Source organism: Dichomitus squalens (assembly GCF_000275845.1).
Source record: "Dichomitus squalens LYAD-421 SS1 unplaced genomic scaffold DICSQscaffold_45, whole genome shotgun sequence".
NCBI lineage: Eukaryota > Fungi > Basidiomycota > Agaricomycetes > Polyporales > Polyporaceae > Dichomitus > Dichomitus squalens.
The window spans coordinates 150,121-166,524 of NW_006766927.1; the positions used below are offsets into that span (position 1 = coordinate 150,121).

Consider the following 16,404-nt stretch of genomic DNA (forward strand, 5'->3'; position numbering starts at 1 on the left):
AATGCTAGCTTCGTGAGTTGTGCAAGCAGGCTTTCGCGACTTTCCAGCGGGCCAGCGGCTGCCAATATCGATCCAGCTATGTCCTCCGGGGACATAGTCGTGATAGCGGGAGGTGCACTCTGTAGCGCGTTGCGATATCAAAGGGCATCCACCGTAACCGGTGTTGCTGATGCACGAAATTTATATATACACAGCAACGAGACTGTCCTTCGTCAGAACGATCCTGTTATTACAAGTATGTACAATCGAGCAGCAACTGAGTATGGGCACTCGCAATCGGTGCCTTCGGCTCCAGTGTGTTTACATCCGCGGTAACACGCATACATCGAGGAATGACGAGCCGATGCGCACGACCGCTACCATCAGACATGTCGAGACAAACACGATTACTCGAACATGCGTGGTGCCCGGTATTCGAGCTCAGCGGGTTCCTCTGGGGCTAACGGCATCGTCTTTGCGAAACCGCGGAAAGATAAGAGTTCCGTGACATCACTGTCATCAGCAGCCTGCGGCGAAACAATGGCAGGCTTCCAATCATCTACATGAGTTTCTTTCAAGATCAGGAAGGGAGCAACACCATATTGTCATGATGTACGCACGGGCAACTTTCGCCGGGGACGCTTCCGAGTCATACATGTAACTTTGATACATGAGGTAGAGGTCCTGCACAGTGAAGCGCTCTTCCTGGTGGTATCGAAGCATCTGTAGAAAGATGTAGGCCCACGATCATCACCCTTGAAGCTAACTAGAACACTCACCATTTCAAGCATGACCATAAGACCCGGAGGCAATTCGAGAAGAGGCACCTGCTTAACGTCGAGGCCTTCAATGGGGTCAAGCTTGGCGTGTTGCGTCCGAATCGCTTCGATCGTCGTGACAGGGAAATACGGGCCCGAGAAGTTGCCAAAAATCTCAAGGAAGACGAGGCCAAGGCTCCATATGTCGGCGCAGGGGCGATATCCAGTGACGGTTACGTTGACGGCCGCGACTTCGGGAGCCATGTAAGCAGGTGTTCCTACGGAATCGTAGCACTTCCAATACTCGAAGTCGTCCTCGGAATCCGAGAGGACGTTGATGGCGCTTCCAAAGTCTGAGAGAACGGCACGACCATGGACGTCGATGAGCACGTTGCCTGGTTTGATATCGCGATGAATGATGCCAAGGTCACGAAGAGCGGTTACAGCACAAATCTACACTTGGCATTAGATGGTGATGACCACGAGAATCAACATTGCGGACACACCAGTTCCCTGCAGTAGAGTTCACGGTCCCGCATTGTAATTGGCATACCTCCGGCCAGAACGGAGAGCAGTTCCGTCGGATATAGATCCTGCTGACACATTAGCACTTCGCTAGGACAGAACTCTACGAGCTTGTGCCTTACCATGACGAAGAAGATCCGATCCTGAGCAAGATCTTCCCATGACATCTTGAGCGTAGAGAGAAACCGGTGCGTCTCGGGAGCTTCGTTGATGCGCTTGAACACTTCGAGTTCACGAAGGTACTCCTGACGAGTGAAGCCCACCATGGCAGCGGCGCCCTTGTGGATGACCTTGACTGCGTAGCTCTTGCCGAGACGTTCTGCACGGAATACCCGCGACGAGGCACCCATTCCGATCATACTCGACACAGTGAAGGTCAAACCGGCGTGGGCGATCTGAGTAGACCGATGGACGATGGGGCCGGGAGCAACCTCGTAATCGCAGTCGCAGTAGCAGGCGTCAGGGCCACAGAGCTTGAAGCCATCGTCCTTGTCGGGGACGTCGCGAACGAACATGGGATAACAATCCAGTAAATGAGGTGTAGGACGCATCCCATATGGAGTCATGAGGAACGGAGGATGAGGAAGACCAGGAGGTGGTCCGGGATACGGTGAAGAGAAAGGCACGCCGTTTGACTCCTGCTTTGCATCAAGAAGACCAAAAGCACTCTCGCTACCCCGATCCTTGCGGGGCATGCCAAACGACTCCGCGATCTCGTCCGCCGAAGGCCAGCGAGATGTGCTCAGCGAGAAGTTCGACACGCCGGGACTCCATACTGCGGGGTTGCTGAGTCCAGGGAAGAAGAGCGGTGTACCAGATATGGAGCTGCTATTTCCGGAAGACGACGACGAGCATGACGAGCTCACAGATGTGGCAGACGGTGGCCCCCAAATAGTTACATGAACTCCCCTGGGAGAGCTGGTGGGATCATACGAAGCGAGAGCCGGAGGTAAAGGCACGAGGAAAGGTGACTGCTTAGGTTCCCTGGCAGACGACATCGGTGGCGACCCAGACAAAGGCTGGGGCACTAGACCGAGACCCATGGCAGGCCGAAACTTCGGTACGCACAAGTTCGGCAGCTTGAGGAAAGCCTGCTTGAGATCGGAACCTTCGAGAATACATCAGTGAGACCCACGACGAAGAGGAGCAGGTAGGGTGCACCTTTCTTAGCGACTTGTTGTTTCGGTGGCGGGAAGAACCAGGGCGACTTGAGACGGTGCTGAGATAAAGCTGGTGCTTGAGATGGATTATGACCCAAGAACTCTTCGCCTGAGCGAAGTGAGACTGGAACGAGGGCAGGGAAGTACCGGGAACGGGACGACTGAGGCTCGAGCCGTTGGTTCAAGCCGACAAAGCTCGCCACAGGAAACGCCGACGTGAGTCCCGGGGCAGATGAGCAAGATATAGAGGAGTAAGTGGACGAGCAAGAGCTCGCGACAGACGAAGCCATCGACCAAGTTCCTCGAGCCGTAAAGCCGCCACTGAGGTGAGATGCACAACTCGAGTGGCGCACTTGTGCGATGTTCTCCGACATCCACCAGGGCTTCGGTCGCTCAGCAGCGTCAGCACTGATGAATTGCAGCGCGTCAGAGAGAGAAGGCGGGAGGTGTGTGGCGTCACTTAGAGAGGAGTGGGGAAGACCTCCGACTGAGACCATCGTCTGAATAGGCGGAGGGAAACTGGCAGTGCGCTGTGGCGGACGATGCAAATGCCTTTATAAAGCCTTACCCTAGGAATCCTAGAGGCGGTCCGCCTCATGGGCACGCTATCGCTAGGCTGTGCAGATTAAAAGTGAGAGGGACGCTTTGCGGCAATAGACAAAAGCAAGCGCACAACATGGTACTTTTTGGGAAAGTCGCAACGAGGTCTACGTATGTGGTCGCCGCGTCCGGAGTGCGCACGCTTGACAACGATACGCCACGATGTACGAGAAAGAAAAGCGTGTTGTCCCGGAATCGCGAGTGTTGGCCCATTGCCAGACGATTGACATTCGCTCAGACCTGTCGCGTTGCACTGGTTGGCATCCATGGGTTGGTCAATGGTCGTAGTGGCGCTGTTGTCAAGAATATCGACATTTCCGGACAGTAAGGCCCACTCTGAATGGCCCACAAGATTGGAAGAACATCCCATACAGCCGGACTTCAGGCCTATAGGACGGGCTGCCGGTGGTGGATGTGGTGAATGTGGCCCTGCCGATCGAAGGCGCTAGTAGTACCAGCGTCTCATATCGACGTTGGAACGTTGGCGACTCGGCGGCTCGGGCAGTCTCCGTCAAACTCTTCCTTCCTGAAGTTCCTGCCTATCGATAGTCGATACGGTTGCATCGCTCGTCTCATCCTCTACTCAATTCATCCTGATGCATTCCAGGCGCCAATCCTGTAGGATGGAGAGAAAGCAAGGTTTATATGAGCACGAGTGCATCAGTGTTCTCGGGCCAAGGTGCGGCACAGGTCAATCGAACCTCCAATACCGTTGCCCCCTGCCCATCCATACGCCGCGGATTCACACGATCCTATCTCCTATTCAAATCCAATGCTGCTTTCTCCAAGTTGCTCGAGATGCGGACCGCGAGCAGAGAAATGCTACCGTCGAGTACAGACTTGAACTTCGTGGCCGTCTACGCCTTTCAGCAGTGGTGCCATCCATCCATGCACCTGCTGATATCTGCGCTCCAGCTCCTCGGTGTTGGCTGTCTGTGGTGAACGTACTCGATGGCTACCCTCAGCAGCCGGTCTGACCCCTTTCATCGTTTGTACACATGCAACGGTGGCAGGCGCATACACATCAGTGCGGCGACGAGATCATGCATCAATCACCACCGACCGCGATATCACCGTACTGTCATTCCTGATCGGCCTCATTCGTATGAATGAGGTTGTGTATCGCTGTTGCGGCATGGCGTGCCAATTGGAAGCGACTTCTGTTCTTTGTGGCTTGTTACTCGGCCATCTCAGCCGCCGTCATTCTTTCTCCCAGGCCTCTTGGTGCTGTTCTCAGAATCACATTGCTCTACGTGTGGTTAACTCGCTGTTTCAAACCTCAGGGCTTGCGACCGTTAACCAGTGGGGGCACGAACATCCCGATAATCATAAGGGGCAACGGCGGCGGCTCTCGTCACGCTCAGGAGGAGTCCAGCGATGAGTACCTCGGTGCACTTCAGCCTCGTGTTACCGAATCCATGTACGTCCTGATGACCTCACTGCCGCTGTGAGATTGTGGTGCATTTGCAGACAGTGCGTACGAGCCGAGGGTAGACCCGAACGGCGACGATAATCAACTAGCATGCATCGGTTGCGAACGTCTGTCCGAGGCGTTGCAATGCTTGCGCGGGCCTGGTGACGACAAGTTTCTTACACTTTGCGGGGCGCCTGTTTCAAATTATGTGAACAGGCCGCTAAAGTTGTGCTGTCATATGGTTCTAGGTAGTCTCGTTCCCATCCGTTCTGGCGCTTACACAAGAGGGCTGTGGAATGTCTGGAGCCGAGACTAGGTTCTAGGTACCCTGAGCGACGCTGAAGCACACGTCACCTGTGGGCGGCCAATGAGAAGATTCAGCTGTACAACCTTTACCGCTTAGCAGCCTTTCCCTGTACTTACATTGAGGTGGACTGTGTAGGTCTTGGTGAGTCTGGCCCACTCTCGATATCTGCCGAAATCGTCAGGGCCTGCGTCATGATCGACGGCCGCACGTCAATGGCAGCCGCCCTTACAATCTTGCCGGCACCGACTATAGTACCGCCCAAACGGCAACGCAAAAACGTCCGAGCCTGCGGTTCGTGGAGCATTCAATAGATATGTTGCTTCCATCCTGTGAGATTGGCTGAAGAGTTCTGTACTGCATTGACGTGTGCAAGACGACGTGGATCTGGGGGACCAGTTTGCACCTTAAAATGACGGTACGGCGCTCCGTCTTCTCGCGTCGCAGACGAGAACGACGTGTCTTACCCGCGGCAGCTCCGCACAAGCATGATCCAATTGTCATTATCGACGTTGTAATTCGTTTGCGTTCACTCTCCCGCGGTTTTCGCGGAAGTCGGCAGCTGGAGAGACTACGCAAGTTCGCCCCTGTGACGCCTCTGATGCTTTGCGTGCCCGACGGGGAGGCAGAGGGGATGGGGAACGGGGAGGGAGTGACCGGGCGTCCTGAAAACCTATAAAATCCCGGTCAGTACTGTCAGACTGTCCTCGGGTCGAACAACTCATTTGCCTTTCGCTTTAGCAGCAAACCACACTTCCAGCAACATGATGCTCCCTGGTGCCTTTGCTCTCATGATCGCCATCGTCTCTCTGCCCCTCCTTGCGGCCGCCAACAGCATCGAGGCTCGCCAGTCGTGCTCCACCGGAGACCTTCAGTGCTGCGAATCCACTGAGACCATAGGAATATCGTCGACCTCTCGTGTTCGCTCTCTGACTGCGGCTACAATAGGCTGGTTCCCCCGCCGGCGCGGCTCTCTTGGGCCTTCTGGGCGTCGTTGTTCAGGACGCGAACGTGCTCCTCGGTATCAACTGCTCCCCTATCACAGTGATCGGTGTGGGCACTGGCAGCAGCAGCTCTGCTCAAGCCGTGTGCTGCGTCGACAACAGCCACGCAGTACGTGTCGTGTGACCTCATATGCAAGCAATCCATTAACGCAATTGTTCTGCAGGGCGGGCTCGTGTCGATCGGCTGCGTCCCTGTCAGCCTCTAGACCTCCTGTCTCTGGCATATGTTACGGATATGAAGGCGTCGAGTTTGACATGATGTGTCATGGTGATGTGTGCATACTGCATCGATGTAGCGTTGCGTAGTAAGGTGGCATGGCCTGCTGCCAGTGTGATGTGTGACCTCGACCGACACCCTTGAGCCTCCCAGTCGTTTCATGTTGGGGAGTAACTGGGGATTCACGAGGCAATTCCGGACGTCGAGCTAATAAATACCGTAAGATGCTGGACGCTTGCCAACTGCTGGATTGAATACTCTGCGCTCTGGCGCCGAGCGACCTTCGCGAGCAGGTGACTTGTAACGAGGCGCGTGTGTCACAGGATGGGTCACAGGTCGGACCGCGCCGCGGGGCTGATCGTTGCGCTTTGTCTGCATCCACCACCGTCGACCAAGCATCCGGATCCGTTCTGAACGTGCTTTGATCCATATCATACTCACATCCTACCTTGCCCTTGTGGCCAACATCTCCGGCGCAGACCATGCCGAGCCGCCAGGCTCCAACTCGGCAGTGAGCACAGGGTGTCTTCCTCACGTCCTCGGCTGATGTCTCGCCTTCTCGCCACCTACAGACGCAATGAATTCACTGAAGACGACGATGATCTACTCGCCCAGTACATAGCCAAGTACAACCCTGGGCCCGCAGGGCGCACCGGAAACACGTTATACGAACGTCTCGCCAGCAACGTACGTCCCCTCTCCTTCTACACCCATCGCGAGTGTCCCTCCCCTTGACGCCCTCCTCTGCGTGCACGTAATGCATCAGGAGGGAAACAAGTGGCCCTTCAGCAAGCGTCACACTTGGCAGTCCTGGCGCAACCGCTACATGAAGAACCAGGATTACATGGACATGCTCATCAACAAGCACATCCACCGACAGCACCCGAAAGCCAAGGCGCGAGTCAGCTCCAACGAAGGCGCGTCCTCCGCGGCTCGGCCCGCACCCCCGTCTCCATCTCCTGCTCCCCTACCATTACGGTCTCAGCCAAAGCGGCCGCGCGTCGAATACACAATGGACGACGACGACAGGCTTGCGGAGTACCTTGCCGCGCACACAACGTCGCAGAGGGGGAGGCAGGGCGAGAAGCTGTACCGCACGCTCGAGCAGGTCAGTACACGACTTCGTCATCGTCCCTCTCCCCTCTCGCTCCTCGCCTCTGCTGAACGTGCGGACTAGGAGGACTGGGCGGCGCATCACTCGTGGCAATCGTGGCTCCAACGCTATAAGAGCAACATGGACTACTTCGACCGGCGCATCGTGCGTATTCAGCGCGGGGAAGATGACGAGGAGGATGCAGAGCTGGAGGCCTTGCGACCGAGGACGGTGGATGAACGAGGTGCGAGGGCGATGCTGTCGCAAATGAGACGTAGGGAGAGGGAAGTGTCGCTCCCGCGGTCGAGGAAGGAGACGGAGAAGCGGAAGCGGGTGAGCGAGGGGGCAGGAGAGGAGCCGGCGAGGAAGCGAGCGCGCGGTCCAGCACACGAGGAGGCGCCGGTCGAGCCTGTGCCTGGTCCGTCGCGCCAGAAGGAACCGGAGAAGGCGAAAGCGAAGGATGTAGAAGTGCCCGGCGGATCCGGAGACAGGCAACGAGGCGAGGGAGAGCAGAGTGTGGTAGAGGAAGTGGATCCTCAGGAGCAGGATGAGCTGGAAGATGGTGAGCGACTTGGAGCTGAATCAGACGACGACGAAGCAGATGAGGAAGGCGAAGAAAACGATGGCCAGATTGGCTCGGAAGACTATGACGGAGAGATATTCGACGAGCCAAGTCCCGTTGACGAGGATGGGCCGAGGGTAGGCTCGGACAGCGATTCGGACGAACATGATCAGGAGGAGGCTCAGCTTATGCTGACAGACGACCCACATGCAGACGCTCAAGACGATGACGAGGACATGAATATCGATGCCGAGGAAACAGTGGTGGAAGTGGCGGGGTACGTGATGCTTGGTGTTGTGCGCTCCCGAGTGGCTGTATGCGGTATGCTGATCAAACCACTTGTCTTACCTACAGCTATTCTCAAATGCAGGATGACGACGATAATCCCTTCAACGATAGCGACGATGTAGTCACAACCCACGACATGAACATGACCCAAGAGGATGTCCCCGCCGCGGACCTCGATGTGACCCACGAGCCGATACTCTCCACGACCCCACCTTCGGGGGCGTCTCCTCCCCCGCGCCCACAAAACATTCGCATCGAGCGCGACCTCTCGCTTCGTCCAGACACCCCAGAGCTCTCCCCCGCCGAGCACGCCAACGCGCGGCGCCACCTCGAGCACGCGCATTCCCCCGCGCCACCCAAGAAGCACGCGACCCGCATCCGGCGCAAGAGCGAGCACGCCGACGCCGACGACTTCTTCGGGACCCCCCAGACTGACAGCGCCTCCCTGCCGACCTCGGCGCTCCCCACCGCGCAGAACTCGCCTACCGCGCACCATCTCGCGCACCTCCGCGAGCACCCGCACGCGCCCCATGCGCAGCACGAAGACGACACCGGGTCCCCACCACAGAAGAGGCGGAGGGCGCCCCCGAGGTTGGACGAGGGCGCGTGGAACAAGGCGTTCTCGGATGCGAGGGGCCGGCCGCGCGTGAGCCCGAAGGGGCCGCGGCGGTCGGGGGTGGACTTCCAGAATGAGGACGAGGACGAGGCTAACGGCGCGGGAGACGCGGAGCTGGATGAGGAAGCGGAAGACGTAACTCCCGTGCAGTGGCCGCCTGTGCGAGGGAAAGCGAAGGGGAAGGAGAGGGACGTGGCCCCGATGACCCCCGCCCGCGGTGCGCGCGAGACCGCTCCGGGCTCCGAAAGGCTGGTGACGACGGAGCGCATCGTCAGCGTCAAGACCGTGCGGACCGTCGAGCGACGTTCCATGGGCGCACGCCCGCCCTCCGCCCGTCGCGCCATCACCGAAGGGACGGACGGCTCCTCGCTCGCGCCGTCCTCGCCGCGGACACTCGTGCCGGACGACGATGAAGATCTGGAGAACGAGCGTGGTGACGCTAAAGCCGAACCGACGCAGCATCACCCCTTCAGCCAACCCAATTTGGCTTCTCAGCTCGCGGAGTCTGTCAGCGGGTCGTCCGTGGCGTCGTCCGTCTTCCCTCCTTCCCGCGGACAGAGGGACCACAAGTCGGACGTTGCCCGGCTGCAGAAAATGCTTGCTGCCCCCCGCGCGACCGAAGTGCCGCCGAAGAGGCTGAACGTCTTCCAGAGGGTGCCCGTGCGCCACTCGAAGAACTCGAGGATTGCACCAGAGTCTTCGACAGATGGTGCACCTGCTAACCTAGCTGCCCGCTTGCAACGGTTGGCGGAGGGAATGCCTTCGTGCGCTAGCGAGATGTTTCGGGGGCGGGATCGCGCATCGCCTGCCGTGCGCGCCCGCCATGACGTCGAACGGCGATTTGAGGCGTTCAAGGAGCGCGGGCAGTCGTTGCCCGTACCGACTGTGACTGTGGCGCAGTCATCGCCGCTGGCTCGCCGTAGTTCCAAACACGCCGTGGACGAGATTGTGCCAAATGCGTCGACCCCCCGCGCGGCCGCGGCCGCTCAGTCACAGCACCGCACGGACAAGGGAAACATAGTCGATAAGGGCAAAGCGCGAGCGGACGCGCCCACGAGCACACCTGTCCGCGGACTCGCGCGTCGCTACACGCTGGGAGAACCCGCCACGCCTCAAGAGCGACCAAGCGTCCCCCGACACCCTGTCCGCCAATCCCTCCCTGTCCCGCCCTCGTTCTCCCTTGGAGACGAGTCACACGAGTACCGCACCGCGCTCAGCCTCCTGTTCAACCCTCCGCCGTCCGGCTCCGTCCCCTCGCGCCTATACACCCTCCCTCGGTCCTCGCGCTCGTTCGCGCCCGGTGCACACCGAGACACGCGCTCGGCGGTCACGTCGCTCGCCGACACGCTCCCCCCTCCAGAGCTCGAGATGGTCAAGGAGCTGGGGATGCAGGTCGCGCTGGCGTGCATGGCGCGCAACCATGGGTTTGGGGAGGAGACAGTCAGGGAGGTGTATGCGGAGACGCGCTCGCTCGAGGTGGCGGACCGGGTGCTGCGGGAGATGAGGGAGAGCGCGAACGAGCGGGCGAACGAGACGTTGCAGGCGATGTTGCATGGTGAGGAGGGTGCGGAGGAGAACGGGGAAGAGGACGGTGGGGATCCCATGGACGAGGAGCAGGCGAGCGACGCGGACGTAGAGGAAGCAGAAGAAGGCGGTGATGCCATCGTCGATGGGGACGTGGACGCGGACGACGGTGACTCGCTGGAGGTAGAGAGCGTCCTGGGCCAGGCCCACACGAACAGCTGGATGGACGACGAGGTGCCACAAGCGGAGAGCAGCCACATCCGCGGTGGCGCGTTTGGCTATGACGAGAGCGGGTTGCTCAACGTGAGCCGCTCGAAGCGCAAATCTTTCCATATCACACTCCTCCCGAAGGAGCGTGAGGATGGCATGGCTTACTCGCCTCCAAAGAAGACAAGAGCGTCGCGCTATGTCAAGGAGCAGGCGCTTAGTCCACAGCGAGGCCAGGACGCAATGGACATTGACGTGGATGCGGACGCTTCGGCCAAAGGTGGAGGTTCAGTCAAGACGCCCGTGAACATTGCAGATGTCGGCATCGGGCAGCTAGCCAAGTATGGCACCGAAGACTGGAGAGCTCTGGAGAGGGAGCATGGCCCCGGGGCAGCGCAGAAGGCTACGCGGTTCGCCTTGGCGAAGTTGCTCAGGAGAGCCTAGTGCATGGCACAAACATTCCCGTTGATGAATATGCTCCTCGCTCATCTGCTGCGTGCATTTGCTTTGTGTGAATGCTATCTCGCTGACATTGTTTTGCTCGCAACATCTGTACTGTACATCTAATGACATAGTAGTCGATTGTATGACCAATTCTTCTGCAAGATTACAGACAGGCATAGAATTTCGATCCGCGTTCCAAGAAGGCGGTAGCATGTCAAGCTGAATGCGTGCAACCCTTAATTGACGGACTGCCTCCGCCACAATGCGAAATGAATGTGACCCGCGAGACATTCGGGAGGATACTTACAGAGCAGAGGGAGCCTTCACTTGTAGACCGATTGTTGAGTCGAGGACGGAACACAGATCATCTGCCTGCCTGTCGAGCATCCTACCTGAGGGAGGAGCGTTCAGAGTCACTACGCGTTCTACAAGTAAGGGTTCAAGACACGGTCATCTAAGGCCATATGAGGTCCTGATGTCTTGTCTGGGGGTGCATAGAGACATCAGCTCGCAACGAATTCAGGAATGTGCGCTTTACCTCGTGACACTAACAGAAACGGAAAATGGGCACTTCCAGGAAATTCTCAAGATACCACACAGCAGCGCTAGATGACGATCTTGGGTTACAGACGTCAGTGCATTTCTCCACCATTATGTGCACGGCGTTCGGCGTACAGAAGTCGTAGAGATGGGCGTCAACGGATCAGAGCCAGCAACTGGTGCGTTCATATCGGCGGCCGGCCTAGTCCACCATGGACTGACGTCCATGGCTGTCATCATTCATAAAACCACGTGGAGCAGTCCCTTGGCGAACGAGACATAGGCTAGCACGCAAACACATTGCATCATGCAAGCAGCTGCAAATTAGGGGTATTAGCAGTACAAGTCCATAGTATTTGAGCTACTTTCGGGGAAACGCCGATGCACGCAACACCCGCTCAATCGAGCTCGACAATGAAGTTCGACTTGAACGGAATACCCAACTTCACGTCAAGGACCCCATTAGCAGAGTCAAACGCCACCTTGTCCGCGCTGACCGCCTTCCCGTTGAACTTCACGCTCTTCGGCGCACTCTTCGTGTTCGCGAACCGCACGCGCGAGACGTTCACCCCGGTGGCGTATCCAAACGAGCCCTTCACGGTGAGTTTGCCGCGGTTGTACGCAAACGACACACTCGTGCTCGTTTTGGGGGTGATGGAAATGCCATCGTCCAGGTACAGCGAGCCCGAGGCGGAGCCATCCGCGAGCGCAGGCGCAACGACGATCTCGAAGTCGGTCTTCCTCAGCTCTGTCGTCGTCGACTGGCTGCTCGCACGCTGCGGGAGCACAGCGCCACCCTTGATCGACACCGGGATGGTCGTGAAGTTAACGTTCGTGAGCTGCACGGAGCTGCCCACGCCCGTGATCGGCGCGAGGGTGTGGAAGTCGTAGAAGAACTCCTTGGGGTAGTATACGTCGACGGTCGTCGAGTTCTCGTCGATGACGGGCGACACAAGGACAGACGGGCCGAAAAGGAACTGGGTGTCGATCCCGAAGGTGTTCGTGTCCTTGGGGAAGGCGTACCAGAGCGGGCGGAGGACGGGCGTGCCGTCCGTCTTCGCCTGGTGGAAGGCGGTGTAGAGGTAATCGATGAGGCGGTAGCGGACGTCGAGCGCGTTCTTGGCAGCTTGCGTGGTCAGCGGCCAGCGATAGAACTCCTGGCTAATGGACGTGTCTGCATTGTGCTGATTACTCATGGTCAATGTCCCATCTCGTGAGAGGCAGCACGCAAACTTACGTTACGCATGAAGGGGTAAAACGCGCCTAACAAAGCCCAGCGCGCGCATAGCGTCTCCGTCGTGTTCTCCGCATACCCGCAAATGTCCGCACCGACCATGGGGACGTGGTAGACACCCGCCATGCCGAGGATACCAGCAATGGACTGCTTGTAATGGTCCCAGTCGCTGAAGTTGTCTCCAAGCCACTTCCCAACCTTCGCCCCCGCCCCAGCAAACGTCGAGCGCGTTATGACGAGCGTCCTGAGTCCAGGGCGACGCGCAAGCATCGCCTCATGCGTCGCCGTCGACATCATGGTCCCGTACAGGTTGTGCGTGTCGTACTCGATCAGCCCGTTCGCGTGCACCGCGTCCGTGTAAGCGGTCTTGTCCGAGAGAGGGCCCGCCCCGGCGAAGTTCGCAATCGCGTATGGGGGACTCTGCACGTTGTCGCCGGAGTGGTCTGGGGCGGAAGCGCGCTTCCTCTTGCTCGGAGGCGCCTCGCCGAAGATGGGCGCGTCTGGGTCGGGGGGAGGGGAGGTGCGCGCGGGCGGGAGGGCCTGTTCCCTGGCCTGCTCGAAAGGGTCCGTGCACGGGTAGTTGCAGAAGCTGGAGGGCTCGTTCATGTCGATCCACGCGCCATCGATGTCCAGACCGGTATCTGGGCTGTAGAACGATTGGAACTCGTTGGTCCAGTAGCTGCGGATGGATTGTGAGCACAGGAAGGACTATGATGACTTGTGTCAGCTCACTCCTGGGTCTTCGGATTGAACCAGTCCGGGAACACAGTCACGCCAGGCCAGACAGCGCCAAGGAACGGACTACTGCCATTGGCGGCCTTCAGCCATATATCAGCGGTAGTACCGCGGTCAAAGGGGCCGTAACCCTCTCCAGGGGCATAGGCGACAGCGGGGTCGGTCATCAACACTGATTGAGCAGTCAGAAAAGAAGCATTCGGACGTATACTTCTCGACGTACCGAACTTCTGGTCATGTGAGTGGAGGTAATCGACGATCTCCCGCATGCGGTCTAGCGGGAAGTAATCCGGGTCGACGGTGAAGATACGGCGGCGATCCATGTAGTCTGCAACACCTTGTCTAGCAGCAAACTAAGAAAAATCTTGCTGATACTCACCGATATCTGTCCACATAGTCTCGAGAGGGATACCCGCGGCCGAGTAATTAGTGATGACCTCCGAGACGTCTATGTAATCTGGATTCGGGCTGTAAGAAACGACTTTCGATGAAAGGATCCTCAACGCTCACTTTGGTAGCCGAAACGGCACTGATGCAAACCGAACGACCAGTACGGCACCTCCGCGGGGTTGCCCACGATCTCCGCGTACTGGCGCGCGACCTCAGTGGGGTCGCTCTCGCTACCCGCAAGGAAGTAAAAGTCCAGAACGCCGCCGATCACGTTGTACTCGAGCGTCGTGCCGGTGCCCTCGGTGTCGTTGAGCTTGATGTCCATCCCATTTGAATTCGCGAGGAAAACGCCATGGGTACCCGTCGTGCGGTGCTCGTAGTAGATCGGGTGGTTGCCGTATAGGTTTTCACCGTGTGGCACGCCATAGGCGTCGCGAGACCACAGTGTGCGCGTGTAGTTGTGCGTCGGGAGGCGGAACGTGTCGGTGTGCTCGCCCAGGCCGTAGATGTTCGCGTTCGCGGGCAGGTTCGTCTTCACGCGCAGGTACTGGGGCTCAAAGATGATGGGGTGCGATGCAGTCGAGAAGAGGACTTCGTGTGTCTTCGAGCGGTAGATCGAAAAAGAGAAAGGGGACGTGGTGTAGTTGAACCGGATGTTGGACGTTAGGGGACCAGCGAAGAGGTTGGCACTAGGGCATGGCAGGACCTCTTCGGGCACTTCGTACCGGTTCTCGGTAGGATCGGTGATTTTGACGTGGATGCGGTCCTCTGACGCGTGAGTAAGAGGTGAGATCGGGCTACCAGGACACGAACACGAGCGCTTCGCAAGCGGCGCGACGCGTCCACGTTGAATCATTGTGAGGTTACTTACGGCTCTCGTACGTGACCTCCAACTTCAACTTCTCGGTATCATTCCCAAAGACGTTGCATGCTGTGCCGGCAAGGACGAGGTCGGCGGTGAGCTTGTGGCCAAGGTCGAGGACGTTCTTCGCCTTGTAGCCCGGACACGCATCGAGCACCTTCGGGTCTGAGTACGTCGCACTGGCCAGGAACGCCAACTGTGCGAGCAAGGCGAACTTGAGCGCCGTGCGGGGGTACATGGCTGGCGCCAATGGGTGCAGCAGAGAGGACACGGGGACGCAAGGAGCCGCGCGGCTCAAGGGGAACGCGTTCTTATAGCTTCTGGTCCTCTCGGTCGCAAAGCTTCAGAGGCGCGTAACGGCTCCGAGACCTTGGTAAATGCCATGGCGTCGGGGATGCGGCCGCGCTGCAGGGCCGCGATTTGAGCAGAAGAACGTTGCATCTGCGTGGCACGTTTCGTTGACGCGTCTGCGCTCACTTGACCGAGCAGAGGGGCATGTGACAAACTCACATCTGATGGCCGTTCGTCAGCGGGCAGCGCTGCACATGGTACCCTTGACATCATCTGGTCCTCGCAGCTATTATGACAGGGACGAGAGGGATAGCAAGCTGGCCGCTGCGACGTCGGCAAGGGGAAACACGGCGTGGAAGGATGCGAAGGCAATGAGCATATGAAGTATCATGTTACAGGATACAGAGAAGCGAATAAGACGCCCTAAGCTATAGCACAAACGCTATTGCACCACCTGTGCAGCTAGCAAACATCTAAACACATACCTCTCTAGACACCCTTGCGCGACCCCGGTCTTCGCCTTGTTACCGGTGCGCGGATAAGCAACACTCCAGCCTCAAGACTGACTGCCACGGGCGAGAGGTTTGCGGCGTACCTAGAAGACCAATTGCCCAGTGCGCCATACGACATGCAATCACTGGCGCACATCGTGATGATGGTAGACAGCTGCAGGGTGCGGAGAATTGAGGAAAGCGGGAAACCAAACAGAGGAAGGCAACCTGCCTGTGCTGCATAAGTTCAATGCGTGTGGCGGTACACGGTGCTATAGTGTAGTGGTCATCACTCGGGATTTTGACTTGCCACTGATGTGATTTTCCCGAAACCCAGGTTCGAACCCTGGTAGCACCTTTTGCTTCCCATACTTAGAAGGTTCTTGCGCCGCAGCGCATTCCTGTCTCTTGACTCGAGCGGAGCACACGAAGAAGCGAAGTCAGACCCAGAACAGGATAAGTAAATCCACGAGTCCTCTACGGAAGTAATGACTCCGGATTGTCTCTTGACATGATCCATCACTCCTTCCAACCTAAATGCTGAGGGTGTCGCTGTTTCTCGGCAGGCACTGATACTAGTATCTGTCGCGGCGACTAGGCGCGTAGACTCAAGTCGACGTTCGGCGACGACCCCGTAGGCGAGCGGCAAGGAGCCGAAAGGGAGAAGAAAGAGAGGGAGAGGGATAAACGCAACAAGAAACTCGACGGGGCAGAGCGGAGGCCGGCACGACGGCACAAGACCTACGAAGCTAGTCTTCACGCAGACAGCGACAGACTAGTCCCAATGACCAAGTTATACATTAGCACTCGAAGGGAAGTACAACGCTATGGTCACTCACCTAGTCCCAATGACCAAGAGGTCGAGATGGGGACTAGGGAGCGCCTAGGGGGGTCCTTATATACTAGAAGGGCTGCTTAGCAACCAAGGGCAAGGCACGAGAGCGAGGCAGTGAAGATGACAAAGGGAGAACAAAGGGCGAGAAAGAAAAGGCAAGGGCATGGCGATCACGGGAACGTAGCATGCGGTTGTGGGAACGTATCTACAGTGTCCAAACTGGGATGAGCTAGGAAAGGAAACGGTCCGGAAATGGAAGGTGGGCGTCAGAGGGAAGGGAATGGGCGGCAAAAAGGGGCGTCTGTCCAACGTCCGTGACATTACCCCCCTC

At 58.0% G+C, this 16,404-nt stretch overlaps 4 protein-coding genes and 1 non-coding gene across 5 annotated transcripts; 3 read left to right on the top strand and 2 right to left on the bottom strand.

Annotated features, from left to right (window-relative positions):
* Nucleotides 1-386: 386 nt before the first annotated feature.
* Nucleotides 387-1,599, bottom strand: DICSQDRAFT_163140 (kinase-like protein; the record flags this gene model as incomplete). The annotated part of the gene is made up of 5 exons (XM_007369202.1): nucleotides 1,385-1,599; nucleotides 1,244-1,330; nucleotides 759-1,190; nucleotides 600-702; nucleotides 387-538 (listed from the first exon to the last, which is right to left on the bottom strand). The coding sequence occupies exons 1-5, from the start codon at nucleotides 1,526-1,528 to the stop codon at nucleotides 387-389; spliced, it is 918 nt and encodes a 305-aa protein (XP_007369264.1). The 5' UTR covers nucleotides 1,529-1,599.
* A 3,932-nt stretch (nucleotides 1,600-5,531) lies between these two features.
* On the top strand, nucleotides 5,532-5,950 carry DICSQDRAFT_67969 (fungal hydrophobin; the record flags this gene model as incomplete). The annotated part of the gene is made up of 3 exons (XM_007369203.1): nucleotides 5,532-5,660; nucleotides 5,689-5,853; nucleotides 5,909-5,950. 3 exons carry the CDS (start codon nucleotides 5,532-5,534, stop codon nucleotides 5,948-5,950), a joined length of 336 nt encoding a protein of 111 aa, XP_007369265.1.
* Nucleotides 5,951-6,443: 493 nt separating this feature from the next.
* Nucleotides 6,444-10,836, top strand: DICSQDRAFT_182848 (uncharacterized protein; the record flags this gene model as incomplete). Its single annotated transcript, XM_007369204.1, has 5 exons — nucleotides 6,444-6,472; nucleotides 6,534-6,648; nucleotides 6,728-7,069; nucleotides 7,139-7,893; nucleotides 7,971-10,836. The coding sequence occupies 5 exons, from the start codon at nucleotides 6,444-6,446 to the stop codon at nucleotides 10,693-10,695; spliced, it is 3,966 nt and encodes a 1,321-aa protein (XP_007369266.1). The 3' UTR covers nucleotides 10,696-10,836.
* Nucleotides 10,837-11,544: 708 nt separating this feature from the next.
* Nucleotides 11,545-14,752, bottom strand: DICSQDRAFT_110931 (alpha-glucosidase). Its single transcript, XM_007369205.1, has 7 exons — nucleotides 14,466-14,752; nucleotides 13,715-14,362; nucleotides 13,584-13,661; nucleotides 13,428-13,532; nucleotides 13,202-13,376; nucleotides 12,473-13,148; nucleotides 11,545-12,419 (listed from the first exon to the last, which is right to left on the bottom strand). Exons 1-7 carry the CDS (start codon nucleotides 14,692-14,694, stop codon nucleotides 11,634-11,636), a joined length of 2,697 nt encoding a protein of 898 aa, XP_007369267.1. The 5' UTR covers nucleotides 14,695-14,752; the 3' UTR covers nucleotides 11,545-11,633.
* Nucleotides 14,753-15,506: 754 nt separating this feature from the next.
* On the top strand, nucleotides 15,507-15,596 carry DICSQDRAFT_t153. The gene has a single exon. It is a non-coding gene; the product is annotated as a tRNA-Gln (tRNA).
* Nucleotides 15,597-16,404: the final 808 nt, after the last annotated feature.